The sequence below is a fragment of the Phyllobates terribilis genome, unplaced genomic scaffold, assembly GCF_046119375.1.
Source record: "Phyllobates terribilis strain yellow unplaced genomic scaffold, ASM4611937v1 Scaffold_7__3_contigs__length_470593459, whole genome shotgun sequence".
In the NCBI taxonomy this organism is placed as follows: domain Eukaryota; kingdom Metazoa; phylum Chordata; class Amphibia; order Anura; family Dendrobatidae; genus Phyllobates; species Phyllobates terribilis.
The window spans coordinates 348,977,262-349,004,301 of record NW_027362767.1 but is presented as its reverse complement, the minus strand read 5'-3'; the positions used below and the strand labels follow the sequence as shown (position 1 = coordinate 349,004,301).

Sequence of the window (27,040 nt, the reverse complement as noted above, 5' to 3'; positions counted from 1 at the left end):
ACACTCCGCCGTGTTTTACAGATGATGTGGTATGCTTTGGATCATGAGCTGTACCGCGCCTTCACCATACTTTTCTCTTTCCATCATTCTGGTAGAGGTTGATCTTGGTTTCATCTGTCCAAAGAATGCTCTTCCAGAACTGTGCTGGCTTTTTTAGATGTTTTTTAGCAAAGTCCAGTCTAGCCTTTTTCTTCTTGATGCTTATGAGTGGCTTGCACCGTGCAGTGAACCCTCTGTATTTATTTACTTTCATGCAGTCTTCTCTTTATGGTAGATTTGGATATTGATACGCCTACCTCCTGGAGAGTGTTGTTCACTTGGTTGTGAACCAAGGTTGTGAACTGTTGTGAAGGGGTTTCTCTTCACCATGGAGATTATTCTGCGATCATCCACCACTGTTGTCTTCCGTGGGCACCCAGGTCTTTTTGCATTGATGAGTTCACCAGTGCTTTCTTTCTTTCTCAGGATGTACCAAACTGTAGATTTTGCCACTCCTAATATTGTAGCAATTTCTCGGATATTTTTTTCTCTTTTTGCAGCTTAAGGATGGCTTGTTTCACCTCCATGGAGAGCTCCTTTGACCGCATGTTTACTTCACAGCAAAACCTTCCAAATGCAAGCACCCCACCTCAAATCAACTCCAGACCTTTTATCTGCTTAATTGAGAATGATATAACGAAGGGATTGCCCACACCTGTCCATGAAATAGCCTTGGTGTCAATTGTCCAATTACTTTTGGTCCCTTTAAAAACAGGGTGGCACATGTTAAGGAGCTGAAACTCCTAAACCCTTCATCCAATTTTAATGTGGATACCCACAAATGAAAGCTGAAAGTCTGAACTTCAACTGCATCTGAATTGTTTTGTTTAAAATTCATTGTGGTAATGTCTAGAACTAAAATTAGAGAAATGTTGCCTCTGTCCAAATATATATGGACCTAACTGTATAAGTAAAAATTTAAAAAAAAATTCTTCCCAAATCAGACAATGTGATTTTCAGGATTTGTTTTCTCATTTTGTCTCTCATAGTTGAGGTCTACCTATGATGTCAATTACAGGCCTCTCTCATCTTTTTAAGTGGGAGAACTTGCACAATTGGTGGCTGACTAAATACTTTTTTCCCCACTGTAATGAACATAGTAAACAAAAATGGCAAAAAAACATTGTGGAATTGCACTTTTTTTTGCAATTTCACAGCACTTGGAGTTTTTTACCTGTTTTCCAGTACTTTATGTGGCAGAATGAATAGCTTCATTGAAAAGTACAACTCGTCTCGCAAAAAACAAGCCCTCATACGGCTATATGGCTGGAAAAATAAAAAAGTTATGGCTCTTGTAAAAAGGAGGAAAAAACAAAAATGGAAAACGGAAAATCTCCAGGGGGTGAAGGGGATAAACCAAAAACAATGTCATCAGCCAAAAAAGCAGTGGTGTAACTTGAAGCTTATCGACCCCTTTGTAAAATCTGCAACAAGTCCCCCAACTGTCACATGTCTTTAATAGTCTCCAGGGCCCGGGTGCAACTGTAACCCCTGCACCAACTATATTAAACCCCTGCAGGAAAGAAAGTTTATGTTTTGGTAAACATGAGTCTTCTAAATGGCAAATGACCCCAAGCATAAATCCAAAGTTGTCTGAAAAAGGCTTCAAGAGGAATTGTTATCAGGTCAAAATGGTCGATTTTTGCTTTTCTTTTCTTCCCCCTGTTTATATATTTTAGAATCTGCAATATGGTTTGCAAGATATTGGTCTTTGTAATTAGTGGTAATTTTTATGGTCTTTACCAAAGGGGAGAGGCTCACATAAAAGCACTAAATAGAAAGGCCCATATCTCTGGAACAGTACAGCAGGTTTACTGGCCACTTTTGATCTGATGACATGTCATCTTTAAGGACAACAAAAAGAAGATAATGGAGTGGCCATTACAGTTCTGTCCTCAATCCCATCCAAAATGTATGGTCAGAACTTAAAAATTTAGTGTGAGCAAGAAGGTCTACAAATCAGACCCAGTTACACCACTTCTGTCAGGAGTGGGCCAAAAGTAGACAATTTAGAGATAATACCAAATACTAACCACGTGTATGTAAACTTATGAGCCACTGAGAATATGATTAAAGAAATAAAAGCTGAAATAAATCTTTATCTCTAGTATTACTCTGACATTTTACATCCTTGAACATAGTAGTGAGCTTAAAGGGGTTTTCCCATGAACAAAAGCTGATTTTAATCAATAGATCATGGAATAATAATAAGTTCCACAATTGGATGTGTTTAAATAAAATGTTCCTGTGATCGTTCTCAGCAGCACTTCATCCTGTGTAAACAGTCCATGTGCTGCCGAGTACAATGGTATTCTATGCTCAATGAACGATTGTTCTGTAAAAGTGGAAGTGCAATTGGCTTGTCTAACAAGGCTGATTTGCTTCTATGTCAGTAATCGGTGGCCATTTAAGATTTGTGGTTTGGTCACGGAAAAAAAAGCAGACCCGTCTTTCTAATTTCATGCAACCCTTTTAATTGTCCGTGCAATGGTGATGATAGCACCAGATTCGTTTGAACCACTCGGTAATGTCACCCCTTTCTCTAACTGCGGCAATATCTAAATAATTGCAAATAATTTTTACATAACATAAAACATAGCAATACTAATAACTATTATTAATACTCACATATAACAATACCACCAATGGCCACTAGATGGAGATTAAGACCAGGATTACTATTAATTGTAATAGTAACATTTTTAGGCAGTAGTCATAGATATCAAATATTTTATATTTTTGATTTTTTGACATCTCCTGCTTTTTGGAAGGTTTTGGAAAAGCCCTTAGATGTAGTGAAATTACACATGACATTTTAAAGTTTATAAGGCGAGACAACAACATACACGTACTGTATTTGTCTTTGCAAAGGCTCATATTTTACTATATTTGCATTTTGAAATCCAAACCTCTTTCCAACGAATCTCTATAGAAAATTCAGTCTAGACTTCCCCATTTATAACAATAGCGATCTACAAATGCAACTCAATTCAGTATAATTCAGGAAGTGACAGTCTACCAATGTGCAATGTCTATAGTGCATATGATAAAATACATCATATTAGGTGTTAGGTGGGTCGACGCCAGTTTTGCACGAATGATGAAGGATATAACGTACATCATTATATTTAATATTCTATAAAAAGAAACTCTGCAGTTGGTAAAAGTGTACATGTCATTTACGGATTTTTATTTTAGTTAAAATAGGTTCAATGTTCTTTGCTGTTTAATCTCAGGAGTCAGAGGTCCAAGTACCTGCTGTACATTGCATAAAAAAATGAACTGTCTATAAGTGACTAAGATATTTGGAGATATACAACAGAAAAATTGAGTGTTCAGCTTTAAAGAAGACCTGTCACTACCTTAAAAAACTTGACTTAATACTTTGTAAAAATTCCTGAGTCCCCCTAACTCTGCCGCTTGTTTCGGTTTTGTGATGCATCGCTCCATTGTAGAAACATTCATATTTGTTGCTTCTGTAGCGCAGTATGTGAAATCTCTGCTGCAGTTCAATTGAGCATTTCTTCAGAGTTTTCTCTGGGGGCATGTGCTTCCACTCCTCTCTCCCAGACTCTGCCAATCACAGCTCAGCAGCCTCTGAGACTGGTAGTCTGGCAGATCAGCTGCTGAGGTGTGATTGGCCACATCTGAGAGGGGGGGGGGTAAAAGCTCACGCCCCCACAGAAGACTCTGAAGAAACACTCAGTTGAACTGCAGCAGAGATTTCAAAACTGCTCTCCAGAAGTAGCTCATGTGAATATCTCTACACAGCGCAAAACAGAAAAAAATGTCATCATCAGGGAAGGTCAGGGACTTTTACAAAGTATTAACTATTTTTTTTTTGAGAAAGTGACAGGTCTTTTTTAAAGGGGTTGCAAACTACATTTATATTGCATGCCTATCTTTAGTATAGATCATCAGTATAAGATTGGAGGGGATCCAACATACGGTGCAAACAGTGTATGGAGCTGAATAGCACAGATTTATACACTTTTTAATGGCTTCAGGTCAGATACTATGCTCTTCAATAGGAGCTGCAATGCCCGGAAGTGACCACTATACAGTGACAATGCTTTTCGGCTCCGCTCCGTGCACGGCTCACGCTCGGCTGGGGCGAGAGCTGATAACAGCTGATGGGAAGGGTTCTAAAGGCCTCCATACACATTAAACTAATGTTGGCCGAACCCGTCAATGTTGACCCTTTCAGCCGAAGATCTAATGTGTACGAGGCACTGATTGACTTATGGTCAGGAGAGATGTCAATCGTGCATATCTGATTTTGGGCTGATGACCGCATTGTTTCCCTTAAGGCCCCGTCACACTTAGCGAAGCTACAGCGATCCCGACAACGATACAACCTGTCAGGGATCGTTGCTGCATCGCTGTGTTGTCGCTGGTGAGATGTCAAACAGTCAGATCTTCCCAACGACGCAGCAACGATACGGCGACCCGTAGCGACCTGTATAACGATGCAACGCAAATGCACGCCTATGTGTCTCAGTTCTGAGTCGCCAACGAGGTCGTTGGTAAGGTGTCAAACACAGCGATGCATGCTACCCAGCGGGACCTCAACGATCAAAAAATGGTCCAGGCCATTTTGACACGACCAGCGATCTCACAGCAGGGGCCTGGTCGCTGCTACGTGTCAAACGTAGCGAGATCGTTGTTGAGGTCACTGTTGCGTCACAAAACTTGTGACTCAGCAGCAATCCCGCTAGCGATCTCGCTTGGTGTGATGGGGGCTTTAGATGAGCCATTGTCAGCCGGCAACTTTCTCGTAGAAAACACAGGAGAGCTCAACCAAACAAGCGCTCCTGCGTATGGGATAATTGTCTGAGATGTCTGTGGGCCGAATGACCATCCAAAGCGGCGGTCAGTCAATAGCCGTCTAATGTGTGTGACCGGCTTTAGACTATTTCTATTTTAGGGATAAATTATCATTACAAAAGTAGTTTACAACCCTTTTTAATAAATATTATTATAGGTGTTGTTCCACAACTTCACATGAATACTCAATGCATGTATGGTTGTCCACCTTTAGGGAAACTTTTTGATTATTACTTAAATGTATTTATTTTGGTCTAAAAATTATTTTTGCAGTTGGGTTTTATTAAAAATTAATTTTGAACCATTTGGCTTTTACCATCTCTTTGCTTCCCTGCACATTCAATGTTAATGTGGTCTGTGGTCAAAAATCAGCTGAGAGGAGCTCAGAAAACTAAAAATGTTCCAAAGCCCTTGTCAGACCTCAGTTAACTCATTCTGCAGCCAGCTATAGACAGTGCAACACAGAGACTATAGAAGGAGGGCGGTGCAACATTTTTAATGAAACCGAATTGCAAAAATGATTTTTACGCCAAAATACACACATTTAAGTAAGAAATAAAAATAACGGTACAAGAAGTTTTTATAAATGAATATTCATTTTAATGTGCGGATATAGCCTAGATATTCACTTAGGCCATAATTGAGACAAAATTAAAGTCCTAAATACACGAATAGCAGCTAAATAAAGTGAAATATAATGGAGATATTTTACAGAGTCGTTGGACTTTTCTTTTGAAGTGAAGTAAAGGTGGAGTTGTCCTATAAGTGCAGGTAAATATCACATTATTCCTTCTCTTGTGTAAACTAGGAGACATTTTCATGGACCACATCTAGCAGGCCGCGGCGTCTAAACATTTACTTATGAGGGATGATCAATATGATTTCACTGTTTGACCTTTCTATGTAACTTTACACCCCCTTGAAGCTAAAAAATTGTGTTTACAAAATGGCTTATGTCAGATCAGTGTCTAAAGCCATACCCTGGAATAGAGGTTAAATATGTCAGCACGGTCCTTAGTACGTCCTCCGGTACTTCGTGGAATGTGGCGTTTTCGGGAAGCGTGATGATCCAGCCGTTATCCTTCGCCCGACCACCTACGAAAAGTAAGTGATATATCACATAAAAGCTGGGACATCTAGAAATACTTACAGACCGTGTCGGACTGCGGTGCCAAGGGCCCACCAGGACCAACTCCAGGACCCCACTCTTCATCTACATGCAAATGTGACCTTATCCTCAATCACAAATCTATATAACAATGAACTGGGTAGATTGTTAAATGAATAAGATGCTGCCTTTGTCTGTACATAGTGATTTACGCATGTTGTGGCAAGTACTGCTCATATGAGAGGATTGTGATCCACTCTTGTATAGGGGCCCACCTGAGGATTCTCCTGTTCTCCAGTGGGCCAGTCCAAGCCTGCTTACAGGTAAGGTGGGGTTAAATGCTGCAGAATATTTTACAAGTTATTGTGAAGTTTTATTAGAAAAAATTATTGGGGTGCTGTAACTCAACCTTTTGATTTTTTTTGTTACCCTAAAAAAAGCGCCACTTTTGTCCATGTCCTGTACTGAAGTTTAACTCTATACAAATGAAGAGTGCTGGACAGTAATACCAGGCAAAGCCCCTGGACAGAAGGTGGCACTCTTTCATTCCCTTGAATATATTCTGTATAGACAGATGATCACAGTCATTTAAACAAAATACGCATAAATCAACAGCATCAGCAAATATAAGAAACTTTGTAAGATATTGTCACGCAGGGTGTGGGAAAGACTTAGTGCAACACAGAGGGAAGAGGGAAAGGGAGCCCAGACACTAGGGAAAGGGGGGAGTGGAGACCTCCTAGTCTGATCTAGTGTCATCCTGTCTCAACTAATATCCCTATATTGCCTCCTCAGCAATCGCCGCACGCATGCCTCGCCCTGACTTTCCCTGGCGTATGGCTAAGGCTAGGGAATGAAGGAGATGAGCACTAGTTGATCTCCACTAAACTCTATAGGCAACAAGGGTAGACAAACAGGGGGAGAATGCTTAAGTTAGCTTTAGACAACTCCAAACAAATGTGCACACGGCCTCAAGCTCCAGAGAGGATGAAGTACTGCAGTTGCTAAAGCCTCACAAGTAGTAATGAATATTGCCGGCACCTCCCTCTCAGACACAACAGGTATTTATAAACTCAGGCCAGTGAGCTAATTAGCCAGAGGAAGGTAGCCGCTGGGTCCTAGAGGCAGCCTCTAAGAAGGTGTCTGTAATGCCAAACGTAGAGATCTTGTAGCATCGGCGTCTCTGCCCCGTTCTAGGCAGAGACGCCGTCCCTCTCACCTCCCCGCTCCTGGCGCGGCGTCCTCCAGCGCTGCTCTCCCCGCTGCTTCCGGCACGCGCTCCTTCCCCGGCAGTGTGCTTAGGGTGCGCGCGCGCTCCCCCTCTCTTAAAGGGACCGCGCGCGCCGTCCTAAGGAGTCCCCGGCCAATTGCTGGAGGACCTCCCATATAAAAGGCACCTCCTCCAAAATGGAGGTGCCCGAGCAATGTTGTAGCACTGTTCACTACTCTGCTTCAGCCCTCAGGTCCCGTTGCCAGTTACCTGCCAGATACCTGCCAGTTTCCTGCCAGTCAGCTGTCTAATTCCTGCCTGATATCCTGCTACCTGCCTGCTAGCCTGAGGTCCGACGGTCTGCCTTCCAACTCTTGTCAGTCTGTCTATGGACCAGCTTGCCCGCTCACCTGGGAGCGCACATCTGCTACCTGCCTGCTAGCCTACCTGGAGGCTCTGCCGTCACGTGCTGTGACCACCTGCCTGTCCAGTGACTCCTGCCCGCTCACCTGGGAGCGCTCATCTGCTGCCTGTCTGCTAGCCTACCTGGAGGCTCTGCCGTCACGTGTTGTGACCACCCGCCTGTGCAGAGACTTCTGCCCGCTCACCTGGGAGCGCTCATCTGCCGCCTGTCTGTTGGTCTTCCTGGAGGCTCCGCCGTCACATGCTGTGACCACCCGTTTATCCAGAGACTCTCGCCTGCTCACCTGGGAGCTCACGTTTACCATCAGCCGCCACAGGTCGTACCAATCCTTTACCCAGAGACTGCCCCGGTCACTTGCCGTGACCATCTGCCCGTTCACCCAGAGACTGCCCCGGTCACTTGCCGTGACCATCTGCCCGTTCACCCAGAGACTGCCCCGGTCACTTGCCGTGACCATCTGCCCGTTCACCCAGAGACTGCCCCGGTCACTTGCCGTGACCATCTGCCCGTTCATCCAGAGACTGCCCCGGTCACTTGCCGTGACCTCCTGCCCGTTCTTCTAGAGACTGTCCCGGTCACCTGCTGTGACTGCCTGCCTGGTCGCCACCCGCTCCCTTACAAGGACCGCCCCCTTGTATAGTAGCTCAGAGGTTCCGCCTCCCAGACCCGTTACAGTTTGCTCGGGCCATGGAACCCGGTGGCTCCCAAGCTCCCTCGCTCTCGGACCTGTGTCATGAACTGTCACGTCAGAGGTCCCAACAGGAGTCCATCCTGGGTCACCTGCGGAATGTCAATTCTCGCCTGGACACTCTGACTGCTCTGCCTCTGACTCGCAATCCGGCAGCTCCACTGCCCACTAATAACATGGTATCCTACCCCGGACCCCGGCTTTCTGCACCTCCTCGTTTCGGAGGCGACTCCGCCCAGGCTCGGGGCTTCATAAATCAGTGCACCCTGCACTTTGAACTCCTGTCTCACCAGTTTAACTCCGACAGGGCCAAAATTGCCTTCATCATGTCCCATCTCACCGGAGAGGCCCTGTCCTGGCTAAATCCTCTATGGGAGAGAGGAGACCCCCTGGTGTCCGACTTGCCTGCCTTTCTCACGGCTTTCTGGAAAGTCTTCGACGAACCCGGACGGAAGACCTCATCCGCATCATCTCTGCTACGCCTCCGTCAGGGAAGTCTCACCGTGGGCCAATATGCCATACGGTTCCGTACCCTTGCCTCGGAGCTGGCCTGGGATAATGACGCTCTGGTTTCCATCTTCTGGGAGGGTCTGTCCGGCCATATAAAAGATGAACTTGCCGGTCGGGATATTCCTACCACTCTCGATGACCTAATAACTCTTGCCACCCGGATTGACCTGCGGTTCCAGGAGCGTGCCAAAGAGGTCACCCGTGAGAGGAGGTTTCCACGTCTAGCTCCTATTTTTCAGAAACCCGTCACTCCCTCCGTCTCTCCTCAGCTACTCTCTCCTGAGCCTATGCAGGTCGACCAGACCAAGATGGTCGGTTCTCGCCAAGAATCTCGCCGAGCCGAGGGAAGCTGTTTCTATTGTGGCAGTATGAAGCACTTCATCTGTTCCTGCCTGGAAAAGCCGGGAAACGCCAGTGTCTAGGACCACTCGGAGAGGTCGTCCTAGACAAAAGTAAGCCCTCTCCGTCTCTGACCTTACCGGTCTCTATTGCTTGGGGAGAAAACCGTCTCTTTGAACTCGCCCATCTGGATTCTGGAGCTGCTGGAAACCTCATCTCCCAGTCTCTGGTAGAGAGATACCATATTCCCACCAAGTCCCTGGCTGAACCATTGTCAGTCGCCTCCGTGGATGGAAGACTTCTCTCGGAGACCATCCTGCTCGTCACCGAACCCATAACCCTGCAGGTGGGAATGCTGCACTCTGAGGAGATCTCATTCCATGTGCTGTCCGGACTTTCTCACTCCCTGTTGCTAGGTCTACCTTGGCTCCAGACACATGAACCCGTATTGAACTGGCGGTCCGGTGAAGTACTCCGATGGGGTCCTGACTGCCATAGGACCTGCCTGGTCCCGGTCCGTCCACTTCGCCCTCAGCCTACTCCAGCTAACTTACCTGGCCTCCCGGCTCCCTACTGGCCCTATGCGACGTCTTCGGTAAGAAGGAAGCTGAGACGTTGCCACCCCATAGGCCATACGATTGCCCGATCGACCTGGTACCTGGCACCACTCCTCCCCGTGGGCGTATCTACCCGTTGTCTGCAGCCGAGACCCGAGCCATGTCTGAGTACATTGAAGAGAATCTGGCTAGGGGATTTATCTGAAAATCTACCTCCCCGGCTGGAGCCGGATTCTTCTTTGTCAAAAAAAAAGACGGCTCGCTACGTCCCTGTATTGACTACAGAGGACTCAATCTCATCACGGTAAAAAACAAATATCCCCTGCCACTCATCTCCTAATTGTTTGACCGTCTCAAGGGCGCCAGGATCTTCTCCAAGCTGGATCTACGAGGAGCGTATAATCTGGTCCGTATCCGTCAAGGAGACGAGTGGAAGACGGCATTCAATACCCGGGACGGTCACTACGAGTACCTTGTGATGCCCTTCGGTCTCTGTAATGCTCCCGTGGTCTTTCAGGAACTAGTCAACGACATCTTCCGTGACCTCCTGTACTCCTGCGTAGTGGTATACCTGGACGATATCTTGGTCTTCTCTCCGGATCTCCCCACACACCGGAGGGATGTTCGTCAGGTCCTGCTTAGGCTTCGGCAGAACCACCTTTACGCCAAATACGAGAAGTGCCTCTTCGATCAGACCTCCCTTCCGTTCTTGGGCTATGTCATCTCCCAAACAGGTCTGCAAATGGATCCCGAGAAGCTCTCTTCCGTTCTAAAATGGCCTCGTCCTGAAGGTTTGAAGGCGATACAGCGATTCCTGGGCTTCGCTAATTATTATCGTCTTTTCATCCCACACTTCTCGTCTCGGACTGCTCCCATATCTGCACTTACCCGTAAGGGGGCTAACCCCAGAACATGGTCGCCTGAAGCCGAGGAGGCCTTCCTTTCCCTAAAGAAAGCCTTCGCCTCTGCTCCCGTCCTGCACCGTCCGGACTGTAATAAACAATTCTACCTGGAGGTTGATGCCTCCTCTTCCGGAGCCGGAGCGGTGCTCACCCAGAAGTCTTCTACTGGGAGAATGGTAACGTGCGGCTTCTTCTCCAAAATCTTCTCCTTGTCGGAGCGCAACTACTCCATTGGAGACCGGGAATTGATAGCCATCAAATTGGCACTGGGAGAGTGGCGCTATCTGCTTGAAGGGGCTCTCTACCCGGTAATTATCTACACGGATCACAAAAACCTGGCATATCTCCAAAATGCCCAGAGACTCAATCCTCGCCAGGCCCGGTGGTCGTTGTTTTTTGCCCGCTTCGACTTCATTCTTCATTTCCGTCCGGCGGACAAGAACGTCAAAGCTGATGCCTTGTCCCGGTCCTTCCTGTCCTCCGATCAAGAGGAGGAACCTACGCACATCATCGACTCCTCCAAGGTGATGAATGTGGCCCCCTTGGATCTGACTCGTCTTCCACCCGGTAAGACATTCGCAGCTGTGCCAGATCGGGAGAGGGTTCTTCGCTGGGGACATTCTTCTAAACAAGCTGGCCATGCTGGCCAAAAGAAGACCTTCCAACTTATTACCCGGCATTACTGGTGGCCTACCCTGCGTAAGGACGTGGTAGACTTCGTCGCGGCCTGTTCATCCTGTGCCCGTAACAAAGTTCCCCGACATCTACCTGCCGGCCATCTCCTGCCCCTTCCCGTACCTGCTGCTCCTTGGCACAACATCGCTATGGACTTTATCACCGACCTTCCAGTTTCTGCCGGTTGCACTGTCATTTGGGTTGTCGCTGACCGTTTTTCTAAGATGGCCCACTTCATTCCCCTGCCTGGTCTTCCGTCTGCACCCGAGCTGGCTAAAGACTTTATCCGCCACATCTTCCGTCTCCATGGTCTGCCCCTCCACATCGTGTCGGATCGTGGGGTTCAGTTCACCTCTCGCTTCTGGAGAGCCACATGTAAGCTGCTGGACATTACCCTAGATTTCTCCTCCGCTTACCACCCTCAGTCCAATGGTCAAGTGGAGCGGATCAATCAGATCTTGTCCAGCTACCTCCGGCACTTCGTTGATGCTCACCACTCGGACTGGGTGGATCTCCTACCATGGGCCGAGTTGTCTTATAACAACCATGAGAGCAAGTCCTCTTCCAAATCCCCGTTCTTTATAGTCGGTGGCCAACATCCCCGGATTCCACTTCCTGTCTCCGTTTCTGTGGACAACCCTGCTGCGGAGTCTCTTGTCAGCGAATTTTTTACTATTTGGGAGAGCACCAGGTCCGCTCTTCTTCTCTCCTCTGAGCGGATGAAGAGATATGCTGATAAGAGACGTCTGGATCCGCCCCAATTCCGTCCGGGAGACAAGGTTTGGCTCTCATCCAAACATGTGCGGCTCAAAGTACCCTCCTACAAGTTGGGTCCTCGATTCATCGGCCCCTTCGAAGTCCTCAGGCAAATTAACCCTGTGGCCTACAAATTAAAACTCCCGGCCACCCTACGGATCCCCAACTCCTTCCACGTATCTCTCCTCAAACCCGTTGTCTTTAACTTTTTTTCCAAAAATCCAGGTGCCCCTCCTGCTCCGGTTTCCGCTGATGACATCTTTGAGGTAGAGAGTATTCTGGCCTCCAAGAGGGTAAGAGGAAAAACCTTTTTTCTGGTAGATTGGAAGGGGTTTGGTCCTGAGGAGAGAACTTGGGAACCCAGGGAGAACATCAACGCCCCGCTTCTCCTTGAGAGATTTCTTTCTGACCAAAAAAAGAGGGGGCCTAAAGGGGGGGTACTGTAGCATCGGCGTCTCTGCCCCGTTCTAGGCAGAGACGCCGTCCCTCTCACCTCCCCGCTCCTGGCGCGGCGTCCTCCAGTGCTGCTCTCCCCGCTGCTTCCGGCACGCGCTCCTTCCCCGGCAGTGTGCTTAGGGCGCGCGCGCGCGCGCTCCCCCTCTCTTAAAGGGACCGCGCGCGCCGTCCTAAGGAGTCCCCGGCCAATTGCCGGAGGACCTGCCATACAAAATGGAGGTGCCCGAGCAATGTTGTAGCACTGTTCACTACTCTGCTTCAGCCCTCAGGTCCCGTTGCCAGTTACCTGCCAAATACCTTCCAGTTTCCTGCCAGTCTGCTGTCTAATTCCTGCTTGATATCCTGCTACCTGCCTGCTAGCCTGAGGTCCGACGGTCTGCCTTCCAACTCTTGTCAGTCTGTCTATGGACCAGCTTGCCCGCTCACCTGGGAGCGCACATCTGCTACCTGCCTGCTAGCCTACCTGGAGGCTCTGCCGTCACGTGCTGTGACCACCTGCCTGTCCAGTGACTCCTGCCCGCTCACCTGGGAGTGCTCATCTGCTGCCTGTCTGCTAGCCTACCTGGAGGCTCTGCCGTCACGTGCTGTGACCACCCGCCTGTCCAGAGACTTCTGCCCGCTCACCTGGGAGCGCTCATCTGCCGCCTGTCTGTTGGTCTTCCTGGAGGCTCCGCCGTCACATGCTGTGACCACCCGTTTATCCAGAGACTCTCGCCTGCTCACCTGGGAGCTCACGTTTACCATCAGCCACCACAGGTCGTACCAATCCTTTACCCAGAGACTGCCCCGGTCACTTGCCGTGACCATCTGCCCGTTCACCCAGAGACTGCCCCGGTCACTTGCCGTGACCATCTGCCCGTTCACCCAGAGACTGCCCCGGTCACTTGCCGTGACCATCTGCCCGTTCACCCAGAGACTGCCCCGGTCACTTGCCGTGACCATCTGCCCGTTCATCCAGAGACTGCCCCGGTCACTTGCCGTGACCTCCTGCCCGTTCTTCTAGAGACTGTCCCGGTCACCTGCTGTGACTGCCTGCCTGGTCGCCACCCGCTCCCTTACAAGGACCGCCCCCTTGTATAGTAGCTCAGAGGTTCCGCCTCCCAGACCCGTTACAGATCTCTTGCAACCAACTGCAGGGCGACTGTCTGTCACCTCTGATACACCCGTGACAGATATATTAAAGAGTTATTCCCATCTTCTTAGAAGGATATTGTCAGATAGGGCTTGTAAAAACAAGCACTTTTTCATTTTACTGCATATTAATTTTGAGATATTAAGACTTTTCTTTTGTTTACAGCTCATTGCCTAGGAGACCGACCACTTCTACTGTCTATCTTGTAAGCACTACTCTAAATCTGGCCAGGACTAGGGGGTAGCAGCACTCTCCAGAGATCTTAACCAGTTTCAAAACAGCGCTTACAAGCTCAACAGAAAAGCATTTGCACGCACTGTGCATGTTCTGCTGTCTAGCAGCGGTGGTAGATCTCCAAGGAAATGATCTGTAATAAAGGGAAAAAAATGTTCATTTCTGAAGAATGAAAGAGAATTTTAATAAGCAGCAAATTGCAAAATTGCTTGAACTTACAATCACGATCCAACATTATACTTTTATGGAGATTGGAAGAAGCCTTTAACCTAGAAATATGCTTCCTTCTCCAATAATGAGCCACTTCTTACCCTCAAACCTGCATCCTGAAGTGGCAGGTTATACGTCCTATTATACTTTATGGAGAAGGGAAGAGGAGGGAGAGGTACTAGCACAGGCAGAGAACCAAATCCTGATGAAGCTTCTCTAGCAAATGATGTCTCTCACCACCAGTGCTGGATTCACAGCTACACTGCTCAGTACATCCGTGTGATGTCCTCCATGTTGCTGCTTCTCGTGTTTGTGTCACACAGAGAATGAATAACATCTCTCTCTCTTATGGTGATGTCTATGGGAGTCCTGCACAGGACCACATTAAAGGGGTTGTCCCATCTGGTACATACATGTCTGATAGATGAGGGTCTCAATGCTGGGAAACCCATTTATTTGAAGAATAGTTAAAGACTACATGCTTCATGGAATGAAGAGGTAACCCACATTCTCAACTCCGGATGCTGTGGATGCTAAATCACAACACGTTGCAGTCCCAACGTATCCAGACTTTGGTTTGAAGATCCAGTATATCTGGAGGCCATGATGTCAGTGTGATTAGGGACTAGTGGCACACAGTTCTCTTGCTGAATTTCTACTCTTTCTACACTTATATAAAGGAATATATTTATCAGGGCTGAAGTCATAAATGGTCTGTGACTTCATTATCTCCCCACAGAAACCTTATATGTTCTAAATCCCCATAATGTTTTATTAAGCACACCTGCGTGGCATTACAGACTACAGGATAATACGCAGGGTATCACTTTGCCAAACAGTCCGCAAGTTCATGCCGAGGATTTAATTACAAGATAGCACAGAGGGACAGAGAAGAGCGCTCCGCTTACCTGAGAGAAAGGCAAATTCTTTCATCAACTGATCAGCGATGTCCTTTGCACAGACGGGAGCTGCCGTCTCTGTAAAACACACGTTAAAACACACGTTTAACAGAACAGGTCAAACTATGTGGACGCTATGAGTTTTATTTCCTATTCATAAATATAGAGCAGGTTCCATGAAATGAAATTCTATTGTGAATGTAGTTTTGGATACAGGCAGTAATTCAGGAGTAATAAAAAAGTTTGCAGATATCCTATTATTGAATGGATGGGGGTCCCAGTATAGAATTCTCACCTATTGACCAAAGCAGGGTGCAACTAGAAAAAGCTTCTCTCTCTTTTAGGAGAAACCAGTATGTATGTGCATTATATGGATAGACAAAATGAGCAAAAACACTGCTGTAACTAAATTAGTAAAAAGCAAAAGTGCATTTAAATAACATGGGGTTCTTAGTAAATACTGTTATTGATTTAAGAAAAAGCATAAAAGCCATCCCACCACGGCAAGGTGACCCTATTCGAGACGGTCCTACATTGTCTAAAATTAAAACCTTACCGTGTGTCAGATGTGACCTCAGTGAGAATAAGGGCAGACAAAGGACCGGTTCCTGAGCTCTGATCACCTCAGCCTTGGGAAGGAAATAGAAAATGTATTGCGGTGTTCTCCCACACTATATATTGATATTCTTATGATCTGGGTTTCAATCTAAAGGCACCAACATTAGAACAAAGTCAGTAAAACCTGGCAATTTGGTCAGGACTGGACAACAATATGTATGAAGATGATGTCAGGGCAAAGAAGTATCAGGCATGTTAGTTTCGACATGCCTGATCACTTAATTTCAGGGGAAATAGGCTATCAAGCCACAGAAGACTGTCTTTAGTGGAGGAACATCTGCCCACTTGACAAGGGATGAACACCATGTACAGTAGGGCAGGATGCTGGCTCAGTGGTTAGCAATGTTATTTTGCAGCCCTGAGGTCCTAGGCTCAAATCCCACCAAAGACTACATCAGCAGGAGTTTGTATGTTCTCCCCGTGTTTGTGTGGGTTTCCTCCGGGTTCTCCGGTTTCCTCCCACACTCCAAAGACATACTGATGGGAAATATAGATTGTGAGCCCCAATGGGGACAGTGCTGATAATGACTGTAAAGCGCTGCTGAATATGATAATGCTATATAAGCAATGCATAATAAATAAATGATATAGTAGACGAACTGCCCCTATAGCTGTCAATAGCCAGAGAAGTATAGATTCACCATGTGACAAAGATAGAGTCCTGTGAGAAATAGAGCAGAGAGAAGCTATAGACCACCATAGAGAAATTGAGACAACAAAGAGGGTGCCACCTGGAAATGGTAAGGGGCACAAGCCAGATTACCCAAGATATAATGATTCCAGATAGTGAGGAGAATTGTCATCACGGACAGGGGGACCAATGGGTAGAATTTCCTTGATCTAAAGGTAGGATGGTTAGAAGTGGTCACCTTTGCCAGCGGAGGGAAGTGACTGCAAACAGTATGTGTGGTATTATATGAACTGGAATTGTAATAATGGTGGGAAGAGGCATGACACATGCAGTTGATACTTGGGACTGTAGAAAGTTTAATGCTGTAACATTTAAAAACTGTGTCTGGAGTTGAGCGGATTGGCTCCCTCTTAATCCCCTACAGCTATCACATCACATGGTCTAGCACAGGGAATCGGGAAGAGGGACTATCACAGCCTCTATGAAAGATAGCATCTGCCAAGCAGAGCCATTTTAGGCATTTAAAGCCAAGTAATAGGTGTCTAGACAGCACAGCTCTTTACACATAGAAAAAGGCCTAAATATGACTGCTATGTACTACTGCAGTTCTGAATCACATTGAAAATGGGAGCAGTAGTCTCAGTCTGTGAATAATAATCCAAAGATTCAAGTGATATATAGAGAAGTGCTGTAGCTGTATAGTCACTCAGTGTGACTGTGAGGTGATTGATCTTTGCTGCAGTAATAGCTCCTTAATACTGAAAACAAGGAGGGCAGTCTAATACTCCTCTGTGCTAATTCTGTTTCTGAAGAAAAATCATGAAACTAAGGCTTGTGTGACACAAAGTGTCCATCCTGCATTTGGGGACGGGCAGGCCATATTTTTTTAACACACACAAAAAATATCCTCAATCCAAAAATGTAAAAATACCTGTCTACCTCACACAGTGTGCATGTTGTAAGAATAAAATCTTTTTTTTTTCCTTGTTGTAATAGTCCATCATTAGATCCATACATGGCACGCAAATACCATCATCTCCACCTAGCCTGACAGGGTAAGGTTACTTGGACATTAATAAGACTGTGTTTGCTCAAAAGGAGATCAATTCAGACCTAGGAAACTTCAAAGTGTTATAATCTGTAATTTTCTGGGCAATTAGAGGCTTTATAGACTCATTGAGATTCATAGCGAATTTATTTCCCACAAATCAAATGTTTGTGGAAGATTTGGCGAATCCCGCAAATTTGAATTTCAAAACTCCCACACCCAACACCCAACTTTAACTCTGTACCATCTGAAGTAAACTTCTCTGTTGTCTGCAGTGCCTGGTTTGTCCTTCTAGGCAACCCCAAGTTGAGGAACCCCCATAAAGGCGGTCCTGCCAATATACTTTCTTGGCTGTCTACCATACACACAATTGGCAAAGCTCTTACAAGTTTGGTGTCCAAGACCGAATGGAAATCAACCGGAATAGGTTGATGTATTGTGTTGTGATACAAGAAATTGTCAACAGATGTGAAGATCGCACAAGGAGTTCATGCTTGCGTCAGGGGTTAAATCTCGCTACATTGCAGAAAGGATATGATGTTAGAAACGTGTTCAAATTCCTTATTCTGACTTCTGTCACTGAGAATTATTGAAATTCTTTCCACAGAAAACTAATTTGTAGATTCATCTAAGTAAAGCGTTATTCATCCTATGACCAGTCTGTTATTACTGTCAAATTCACATTTTTAGACATTTTGTTGGCCAAAGCTCTTGGTCTATGCAAAGCTGTATCAGCTGGGACTTATTTGGTTCAGTTCCCAGGAAACAAGGACATACTAACAAATTACTTATTCCCTGCAGAAACAAGAATTTAGTAAAGATAAAAAACTGCAGAGTAAGGCAGCATTCAGACATCAGTGAATTGTCCTGTGCGTAAAAAAGCAACAATTTTCAGTAGTATTTTGGATCCAATTTTCATCAGTATTCAGACATTTTTTACGATCAGTTTCATCAGTGATTTTCTCATAGTAAACTTACAAACCTTCTCCTACCCATCACAATATTAGTCACAGACAGCCCACGGATTGCATTGGTGCCATCGCAGACAAATGAACTTGTACTTGCGATTTTGATCCTAGACACCGATCAAAATCGGACGTGCGATTGAGGTGCCATAAAGCAGTGAAGGTGGAGTCAGAGGCTTCTGATTTTATGAGGTGAACCAAACCATAAAAGGCAACACCACAGATTGTCAAGCTATGGCATCGCACCCCGGCCACAACCCCCGTCCTGCCTCAGCACCACCCATTTTGGCGGTGCTGGAAGAAATTGACATGAAACACCAAAAGTCACAGAATGTTGCCATACCACTAGTGATGAGCGAGCGTGCTAATTAGAGATGAGCGTTGTTCTACTCGAACTGTTCGCCAATCTCAAATTCGAGCTGTTTTGGGCGGTGTTCGAGCTGTTCGGCGAACACGAACGATTTGAGAAAAATTCGGCTGTTCGAGGTTATGTTCGATAACTGTTCGTGCACAAAATCATAACTGGATTTTTTCTCAGTAATGATGAAAATTAATGTTAATACGCAGTTTGAGTGTACAGCGGGGTGGGGGGAGGGGCAGGGGATGGATCTCTGCAGGAATAATGAAGATCTCCATTTTTTTTTCTCTTTCCCGCATTTGCAGTGGGGAGGTGCAGTCTGTCAGCCTATCAGCAGCGCACACACGGAGCGAACTGCTGTTTTTCACACAAGCAAGGGCATGTGTCATTGGCAGTGTATGTCACATGTCCTTGCCCTATAAGACCAAGCCATTTTCCCCGTCGCCACCATTTTCTCACTGCTGCAGCTGCGTGTTAGACGGCACCGCTGTTGCTGTGTGCGCTATACCTTGTTAATTTCAAGACAATTTTCGCACAAATCTACAGATAGCTTGGGAGTAGGGAATAGTTGTGATTGCAGTCCTTTTAAGGACTAGGTTACAGCATTTCCTACGACTTTTATCAGGCAGGTCTGTGCTCTTAAATAGATAGATTGTGGGAGTAAAGACTAATTGTAATTGCAGTCCTTTTCAGGACTAGGTTACATCAGTTCCCATCAGTTTTTGCCAGGCAGGTCTGTGCCAGTGCTGTGCAAGTTATTTTCACAGCATTTGGCCGAATCTAGCAAAGCTAATCCTTTTTGGCCTATTGCAGAGTGTGTTAGTCAGTGGAGTAGCCTATCTGTGTTGCAAGATATACCACCTGTGTATAGAATACCAATTTTTTTACTGCACCTAGTGAAATAAAATCTTTTGGGCATAGCATCATTCTATTAGTCCATCTATACTGACCTCCATCAGGTTGCAAATTGAATATAATTTTTTTCTGCATCTAGCTCTGAAAAAATATTTGGGTTTCTAGCTGTGTGTGGGACTTTCTCTATTAGTCCATCTATACTGACCTCCATCAGGTTGCAAATTGAATATATTTTTTTTCTGCATCTAGCTCTGAAAAAATATTTGGGCTTCTAGCAGTGTGTGGGACTTGTTCTATTAGTCCATCTATACTGACCTCCATCAGGTTGCAAACTGAATATAATTTTTTTCTGCATCTAGCTCTGAAAAAATATTTGGCCTTCTAGCAGTGTGTGGGACTTTCTCTATTAGTCCATCCATACTGACCTCCATCAGGTTGCAAATTAAAAATAATTTTTATCTGCATCTACCTCTGAAAAAATATTTGGCCTTCTAGCAGTGTGTGGGACTTGTTCTATTACTCCATCTATACTGACCTCCATCAGGTTGCAAATTGAATATAATTTTTTTCTGCATCTACCTCTGAAAAAATATTGGGCTTCTAGCTGTGTGTGGGACTTGTTGTATTAGTCCATCTATACTGACCTCCATCAGGTTGCAAACTGAATATATTTTTTTCTGCATCTACCTCTGAAAAAATATTGGGCTTCTAGCTGTGTGTGGGACTTGTTCTATTAATCCATCTATACAGACTTCCATCAGGTTGCAAACTGAATATAATTTTTTTCTGCATCTAGCTCTGAAAAAATATTTGGCCTTCTAGCAGTGTGTGGGACTTTCTCTATTAGTCCATCTATACTGACCTCCATCAGTTTGCAAACTGAATATTTTTTTTTCTGCATCTACCTCTGAAAAAATATTTGGGCTTCTAGCTGTGTGTGGGACTTGTTCTATTAGTTCATCTATACTGACCTCCATCAGGTTGCAAATTGAATATAATTTTTTTCTGCATCTAACCCAGCCAATAGTTTTGGCCTAATACCACAGTTTGGCCACTCAGCTCTGCTCGGTTCCCATCCATTGTTTTTTTGTGCAAACAACTCCAGAGTTGTGAATTAGTTAACCACCAAAATGAGTGGAAAAAGGCCTGCTGCTGGTGGAAAGGGGAATAGGCGTGTTGGGAAGGGGAAAAAAGGTTGTGTCCGTGGGGTAGGTGTTAAAGCAACAGTAACATCTGCAGAAGAAAGACCATCTTCCAGCCAAACTAAAATGTCTACTTCTTTTAGCGGACAATGTGATAAGATCCCTTTCTTACGGCCACGCCAATCGCTACAAATTCCAGATGAGGCACAAAAACAGCAGGTGCTTCGATGGATATCAAGTGCTCCTTTAAGTGGGCTCTCCTCCACATCAACTTCAACATCACAAATACTCCAGTCCTCAAAGGTGTCACCCAAATCGCACTTGCTTCCTCACAGCTCCCAAATCTCCAGCTGCCCGTCTGAGTATGAGGTAGAACAGATGGTTGAGTCTGCAGAGCTGTTTACTCATACTATAGCCTGGGAATCAGAGGTCGACTCCAGCGCTTCTGTGAATCCAGACGAGGAAATGATCTGCACTGATGCCCAGAATCTTTATGAGTCGGATCCAGGACCAGACGCAGAAGGTTCTGACCATAATGTAGACCCTCATTCCCAAACTGTAACTCCTGTTGGTGGAGACAATGAGGAAGACGATGATGAGACTCAAATACCTGATTGGAGCGACAACTTTAGTTTTTTGTCAGGGCAGGAACAGGTTGGCTCTGAGGACGACGGGTGTGATAACGCACAGGGTGATGATGATGAGGTTGGAGATCCCACTTACTGTCAACCCACAGTCAGCCAAGAGATGAGGTCAGCAGAGGAGGTGGAGGAAGATGCTAGTGACGACGAGGTCAGGTTGCGCCTTCCTGGACAGAGACGTAGTACTGGAAGCACGTCAACAACTGCATCCTCAAACACAACTCTGCCTCTCACCACAAGTCGTGGTGGCTCTTCAGGTCGCATGGGTGCTAAGCCTTGCATAGCCTGGGCATTTTTTCAGATCGATAAAGATGACCCAACTCGTGTTATCTGTAACATTTGTCAGAAAAAGCTAAGTAGAGGCCAAAAAATACATAGTTTGAGTACTTCATGCATGAACCGGCACATGGACATGAAGCATAAGTTGCAGTGGGAAGCTCAGTGTGCTACAATGCGGCCTAGCCGGCCGGGCCAACCACCGTCTGCCATATCTTGTGCATCCGCGGCCTCTTCATCCTCTGTGACTGGGGGGACAGCAGTCACACCTGTTTTGGGGCGCAGACCTGCCACCTCTTTACCCGCAACAGCCAGCGTGATTGGCAGGTCATCATTTTCTTTGGAGGTGGTAACACCAGCTGGTGTTGAGCGCTGTCCGACATCGATAGCACCACCTTTGGATCAAGGCAACCTAACATGTCCGCCTGCATCTTCCTCACAGACCGGCAGTTTGCCGGGGACACCCTTATCAACCCCGTCTAAGTACAATAGCCAGCCCTCGGTCCCTCAGATGTGGACAAGTAAAAGACCATTTCCTCCTAGCCATGAGAAAGCTAAGAGGTTGAATTTCACCATCTGCAAGCTCTTGGCTACAGAAATGCTGCCTTTCCGCCTGGTGGACACAGAGGATTTTCGAGACCTTATGTCCGTCGCAGTGCCCCAGTACCAGATGCCCAGTCGGCACTACTTCTCAAAGAAAGGTGTGCCTGCGCTCCACCAGCATGTCGCACACAACATCACCGCTTCTTTGAGAAACTCTGTGTGTGACAGGGTGCATTTCACCACAGACACTTGGACGAGTAGGCATGGACAGGGGCGTTACATGTCGCTGACTGGGCACTGGGTAACTATGGTGACAGCAGGACAAGGGGCTGCTGTCCAAGTCTTGCCGTCCCCACGAGTTGTGCGTCAATCCTCTTTATGTCAAAGTTCATCCACTGCTTCTGCCTCCTCAACCTCCTCTCGGTCTTCCACCTGCACCCAAAGCCTGTCTGGTCATGCCACAAGCTTTCTAACTGCGTAGAAGGGATCCTGCACACCTCCTTACTATGCTGGCAGTAGGGCTCAACGTCATCAGGCGGTTTTTACTTTGAAATGTCTGGGAAATGTGAGTCACACAGCTGAGGAGTTGTGGTCAGCTCTGGAGAACCAATTTCATGAATGGTTGTCTCCACTGGACCTGAAACCAGGGAAGGCCGTGTGCGACAATGCTGCAAACCTGGGTGCGGCCCTTCGCCGGGGCAATGTTACACACGTGCCTTGTATGGCTCACGTGTTGAACAATTTTTAGCCCACTATCCCAGACTAGATGGCCTTCTGCAGAGGGCACGGTCGCTGTGTGCACACTTCCGCCGTTCGCATCCCGCAGCTCAGCGACTTACATCTCTACAGAAGTCGTTGGGCCTGCCACTTCACCGGCTAAAATGCGATGTGCCTACCCGGTGGAATTCAACTCTGCACATGTTGCAGCGACTGTGGCAGCACCGACAAGCCTTGGTGCAATACGTTCTGACGTATAGCCTGGGCCAACGAGATCCAGAGGTGGGGCAAATCACGCTGGAGGAGTGGTCTCAGATCAGGGACCTATGCACCCTTCTGCACAGTTTTGAAATGGCGACGAAGATGTTTAGTGCTGACGATGCCATTATCAGCATGACTATTCCGGTGATTTACATGCTGGAGCACATGTTAAACAGAATTCGGAGTCAGGTGGTGGCACAAGAGGAGGTGGAGGAAGTAGAGGAGGAGGAGTTGTATGCGGAAGGTCTAACATCTGCAAGGTCCAGACGGTCGGCAGCACCAAGGCGGTAGGCATGTGAGGGTGGGGGAGATGGTTTTACCAGGGCGCATGGTAGCAGCCAAACTAGTGAGGAAGGTGCAGGAGCCCAGGAAGAAGTGGAGGATGAACTGATGGAAGACTCATCAGATGAGGGAGACCTTGATCACATTTCTGTTGTGCGAGGTTGGGGGGAGAGGACAGAGGAAGGAAGCATGATTGTTACCTCGCCACCAACACAACAGGGACTTGGTGCTCCTGGATGCGCAACACACATGAGTGCCTTCTTGCTGCACTACCTGCAACATGACCCTCGAATTGTGAGAATTAGAAATAATCCTGACTACTGGGTTGCCACACTGTTAGATCCCCGGTACAAAAGTAAATTTGCCGAAATTATTCCTGCCATAGAAAGGGATGCACGCATGCAGGAGTATCAGCAGAGACTGTTGCAGAATCTTACATGTGCTTTTCCACAAAACACCAGTGGTGCACGTAGTGAATCTCACAGTTCCAACTTGCCAACCGTGGGACCGTCAAGTGTTCAGCACTCAAACCGTAACAGAACCACAGTATCTGCTGGTAACATCAATTTTGCGGAATCATTTCACCACTTTTTTAGCCCATCCTTTGCAAGGCCACAGGAGACAAGAAGTCTGACACATAGTCAACGCCTAGAGACGATGGTACAGGAGTATCTCCAAGTAAACATTGAAGCCATGACTGTGTCACTGGACCCTTGCTCTTTTTGGGCTTCCAATCTGGATAAATGGCCGGAGCTAGCCACTTACGCCTTGGAGATCTTGTCATGCCCCGCAGCCAGCGTTCTGTCTGAACGTGTGTTCAGCGCTGCTGGTGGTGTGCTGACAGATAAGCGCACGCGGCTCTCCACTAATAATGTAGACAGACTCACGTTCATAAAGATGAACAAATCATGGATCCGAAACGACTTTTCTACCCCTGTGTCATCCTGGGGAGAGTAAAAGCTTGATGATTGGTTAAAATCACCCTACCAACCGTTTTAAGCTTTCAAATTACTAATCATGTTTATCTGTATCTTGGCTGGAAAATAATTTGGGCTTTGTAGCAGTGTGCAGCACTGATTCTATTAGGCCATCTATAATAAGCTCCACCAGATTTAAAATTACTAATCATGTTTATCTGTATCTTGGCTGGAAAATAATTTGGGCTTTGTAGCAGTGTGCAGCACTGATCCTATTAGGCCATCTATACTAAGCTCCACCAGATTTAAAATTAATAATAATTTTTAGCTGCATCTAGCCCGGAAAATAATTTTGGGGCTCCGAGATGCGCAAGACACATAAGTGCCTTCTTGCTGCACTACCTGCAACATGACCCTCATATTGTCAGAATTCGAAGTAATCATGACTACTGGGTTGCCACACTCTTAGATCCCCCAAACTTTTCGATCAACCTTTTCATTTTAATAAAGACCAAAAAAATTGTCATTTTTGAAATTATAAGCATTAGCAGGCTATTAGAAACTGAAATCAAACAGTTTTCAACTCAAAACTTTATTCTAGGTGATGTTACATTTTCACATAGGACCCCTTGTTCGAAAAGAGCTTCTGAACTCTCTCGTCCATTGACTTTGTCAGGTTTTGGATGGTTTCTGCTTCAATTGTTTTGCATGAGGACAGAATACCCTCCCAGAGCTGTTGCTTGGATGTGAACTGCCTCCCGCCATCATAGACACTCCTTTTGATGATGCTCCAGAGGTTCTGAATGGGGCAGAGGTCAGGGGAGCATGGGGGTCACACCATAAGTTTGTCCCCTTTTATGCCCATATCAGCCAGAGATGCAGATGTTTTATGTGCAGCATGAGATGGTGCATTATCATGCAAAAAAATGATCTTGCTGTGAAATACACGGTTCTTCTTCTTGAACCATGGCAGGAAGTGCTGTTTGAGAAAATCCACATACATTATGGAGTTCATCTTTAGCGCCTTCAGGGATCCTAAAGGGGCCGACAATCTCTCTACCCATGATTCCAGCCCAAAACATTACTCCACCTCCTCCTTGTTGGCGCTGTAGCCGTGTTTGCGTGGGGTGTCCATCAACCAGCCATCCTCCACTCCATCCATCTGGACCATCGAGCGCTGCACGGCACTCATCCATGAACAAAACAGTTTTGAAATCAGTCTTCATGTAATGTTTAGCCCACTGGAGCCGTTTCTGCTTGTGTGAAGTGGATAGAGGAGGTCGACAGGATGGCGTATGCACAGCTGCAAACCTCTGAAGGACCCTGCATCTTGTTGTTCGGGGGACCTTGGAGGCACCAGCAGCTTCAAAAACTTGTCTGCTGCTATGACAAGGCTTTTTTGCCGCTGCTCTTTTAACCTGACGTAATTGCCTGTAGGAAAGAGTCCTCAATTTGCACTTATCAGCACGCACACGTGTGCACTGTGAATCAGCTACATACTTCTTGATTGCCAAGACACTTCATCCTGATCATCGCACAATGTTGATTGTAGTCATGCCTTGACCTAAACACTCCACAATTTGTTGCTTCTCAGCAGCCGACACATCCTTTTTCTTTCCCATTTTGGCAGAAAATGTAGGCTGCTTAATAATGTGAGACAGCCTTCTTAAGTAGTCTTGCCTTTCATTGGACACACCTGCCAAACTAATTAGCACAGGTGTCTGCAATTGCTTACAGTGATATAAAGAGCCCTGACACACATCACCATCAATGAGTTTAACTGACAAACAAACAAATTCTTCCCTTATCACTCCTAAACACTTTTTGCATAATAATTTGGAACACAGTGTACATGTGCTTTTCCACAAAACACCAGTGGTTCACGTAGTGAATCTTACAGTTCTAACTTGCCAACCGTGGTCTGTATGGAGTTGTTCAATAAAGGGCCCAAAATTAAGATAACATAGATGGGAGAGGTCTCTATGAATAGGAATTCCTAAGTATTTGATACCCTGTGAGGGCCAGGCAAAGGGAAAGTTGGACTGGATGGAATCCTATATGGATTTGGGGAGGTAGACATCGAGGGCCTCAGACTTCGCTGCATTGATTTTAAAATTTGACCATGTAACAAAGTGATCTATTTCAGCCATAACAGCATGGATGGATATATGTGATTGAGTGATATATACTAGGACATCATCAGCAAATAGAGAGCACTTGTACTCGGTGCCTCCCACCTCAATCCACCTAATATTGGGGTTATGGCGAATTGATGAGAGCAGGTGCTCCGTCACTAGGATGTATAAGAGAGGGGACAGAGGACATCCCTGCCTTGTCCCATTGGTGATTGTGAAAGGTGATGAAAATGTTCTGATGCACCCCCTGGGCCTTGGGACACCCGGAGCCGGACCCTTTTTGGTGCATGCTGGTGGTTGTAGTCTTCGTGGCAGCGACCCGGTTCCGTGGCTCAGGGTGGTCAAACCAGTGGCGGAACTATTTATGTGGTTTTGATGTTTAAATGTCCGACTACGCCACCCGTGGATTGCGGTCAGAGTGAACCGCCGCTGCAGGGCAGACCGCTGAGGCAGGTGTTGTGGGTGCAGCAGAGCGTAGCATAACTCCCCACGGGAGGAGTATAGCCTCAGGGCAGTGTATGCGGAGGATGGGGGTGATGGTGCAGGGCAGCAGCAGTAACGACACGGAGTCAGTGATGCAGTCCAGGGCCTTTACTCACAGTTCTTATTATCCAGACCACGTCTGCAGGTAACGGCTGCCCAAGTCGTACTGTGCTCACCAGGTGAGGGGCTCAGACAACTCCCA

General features: G+C 46.4%; 1 protein-coding gene across 5 annotated transcripts in view; it reads right to left on the bottom strand.

Moving 5' to 3' along the window:
- MCF2 (MCF.2 cell line derived transforming sequence) overlaps positions 1-27,040 on the bottom strand; it is a 487,909-nt gene that overhangs the window by 387,400 nt on the left and 73,469 nt on the right. For all 5 annotated transcript variants that reach the window (XM_073641247.1, XM_073641248.1, XM_073641251.1 and 2 more), the window contains exons 2-3: positions 14,976-15,044; positions 5,847-5,961 (exon numbers count right to left, since the gene is read on the bottom strand). In XM_073641247.1, coding sequence (XP_073497348.1) covers positions 5,847-5,961; positions 14,976-15,044 — 184 coding nt within the window. The remainder of the gene's footprint in view (positions 1-5,846; positions 5,962-14,975; positions 15,045-27,040) is intronic.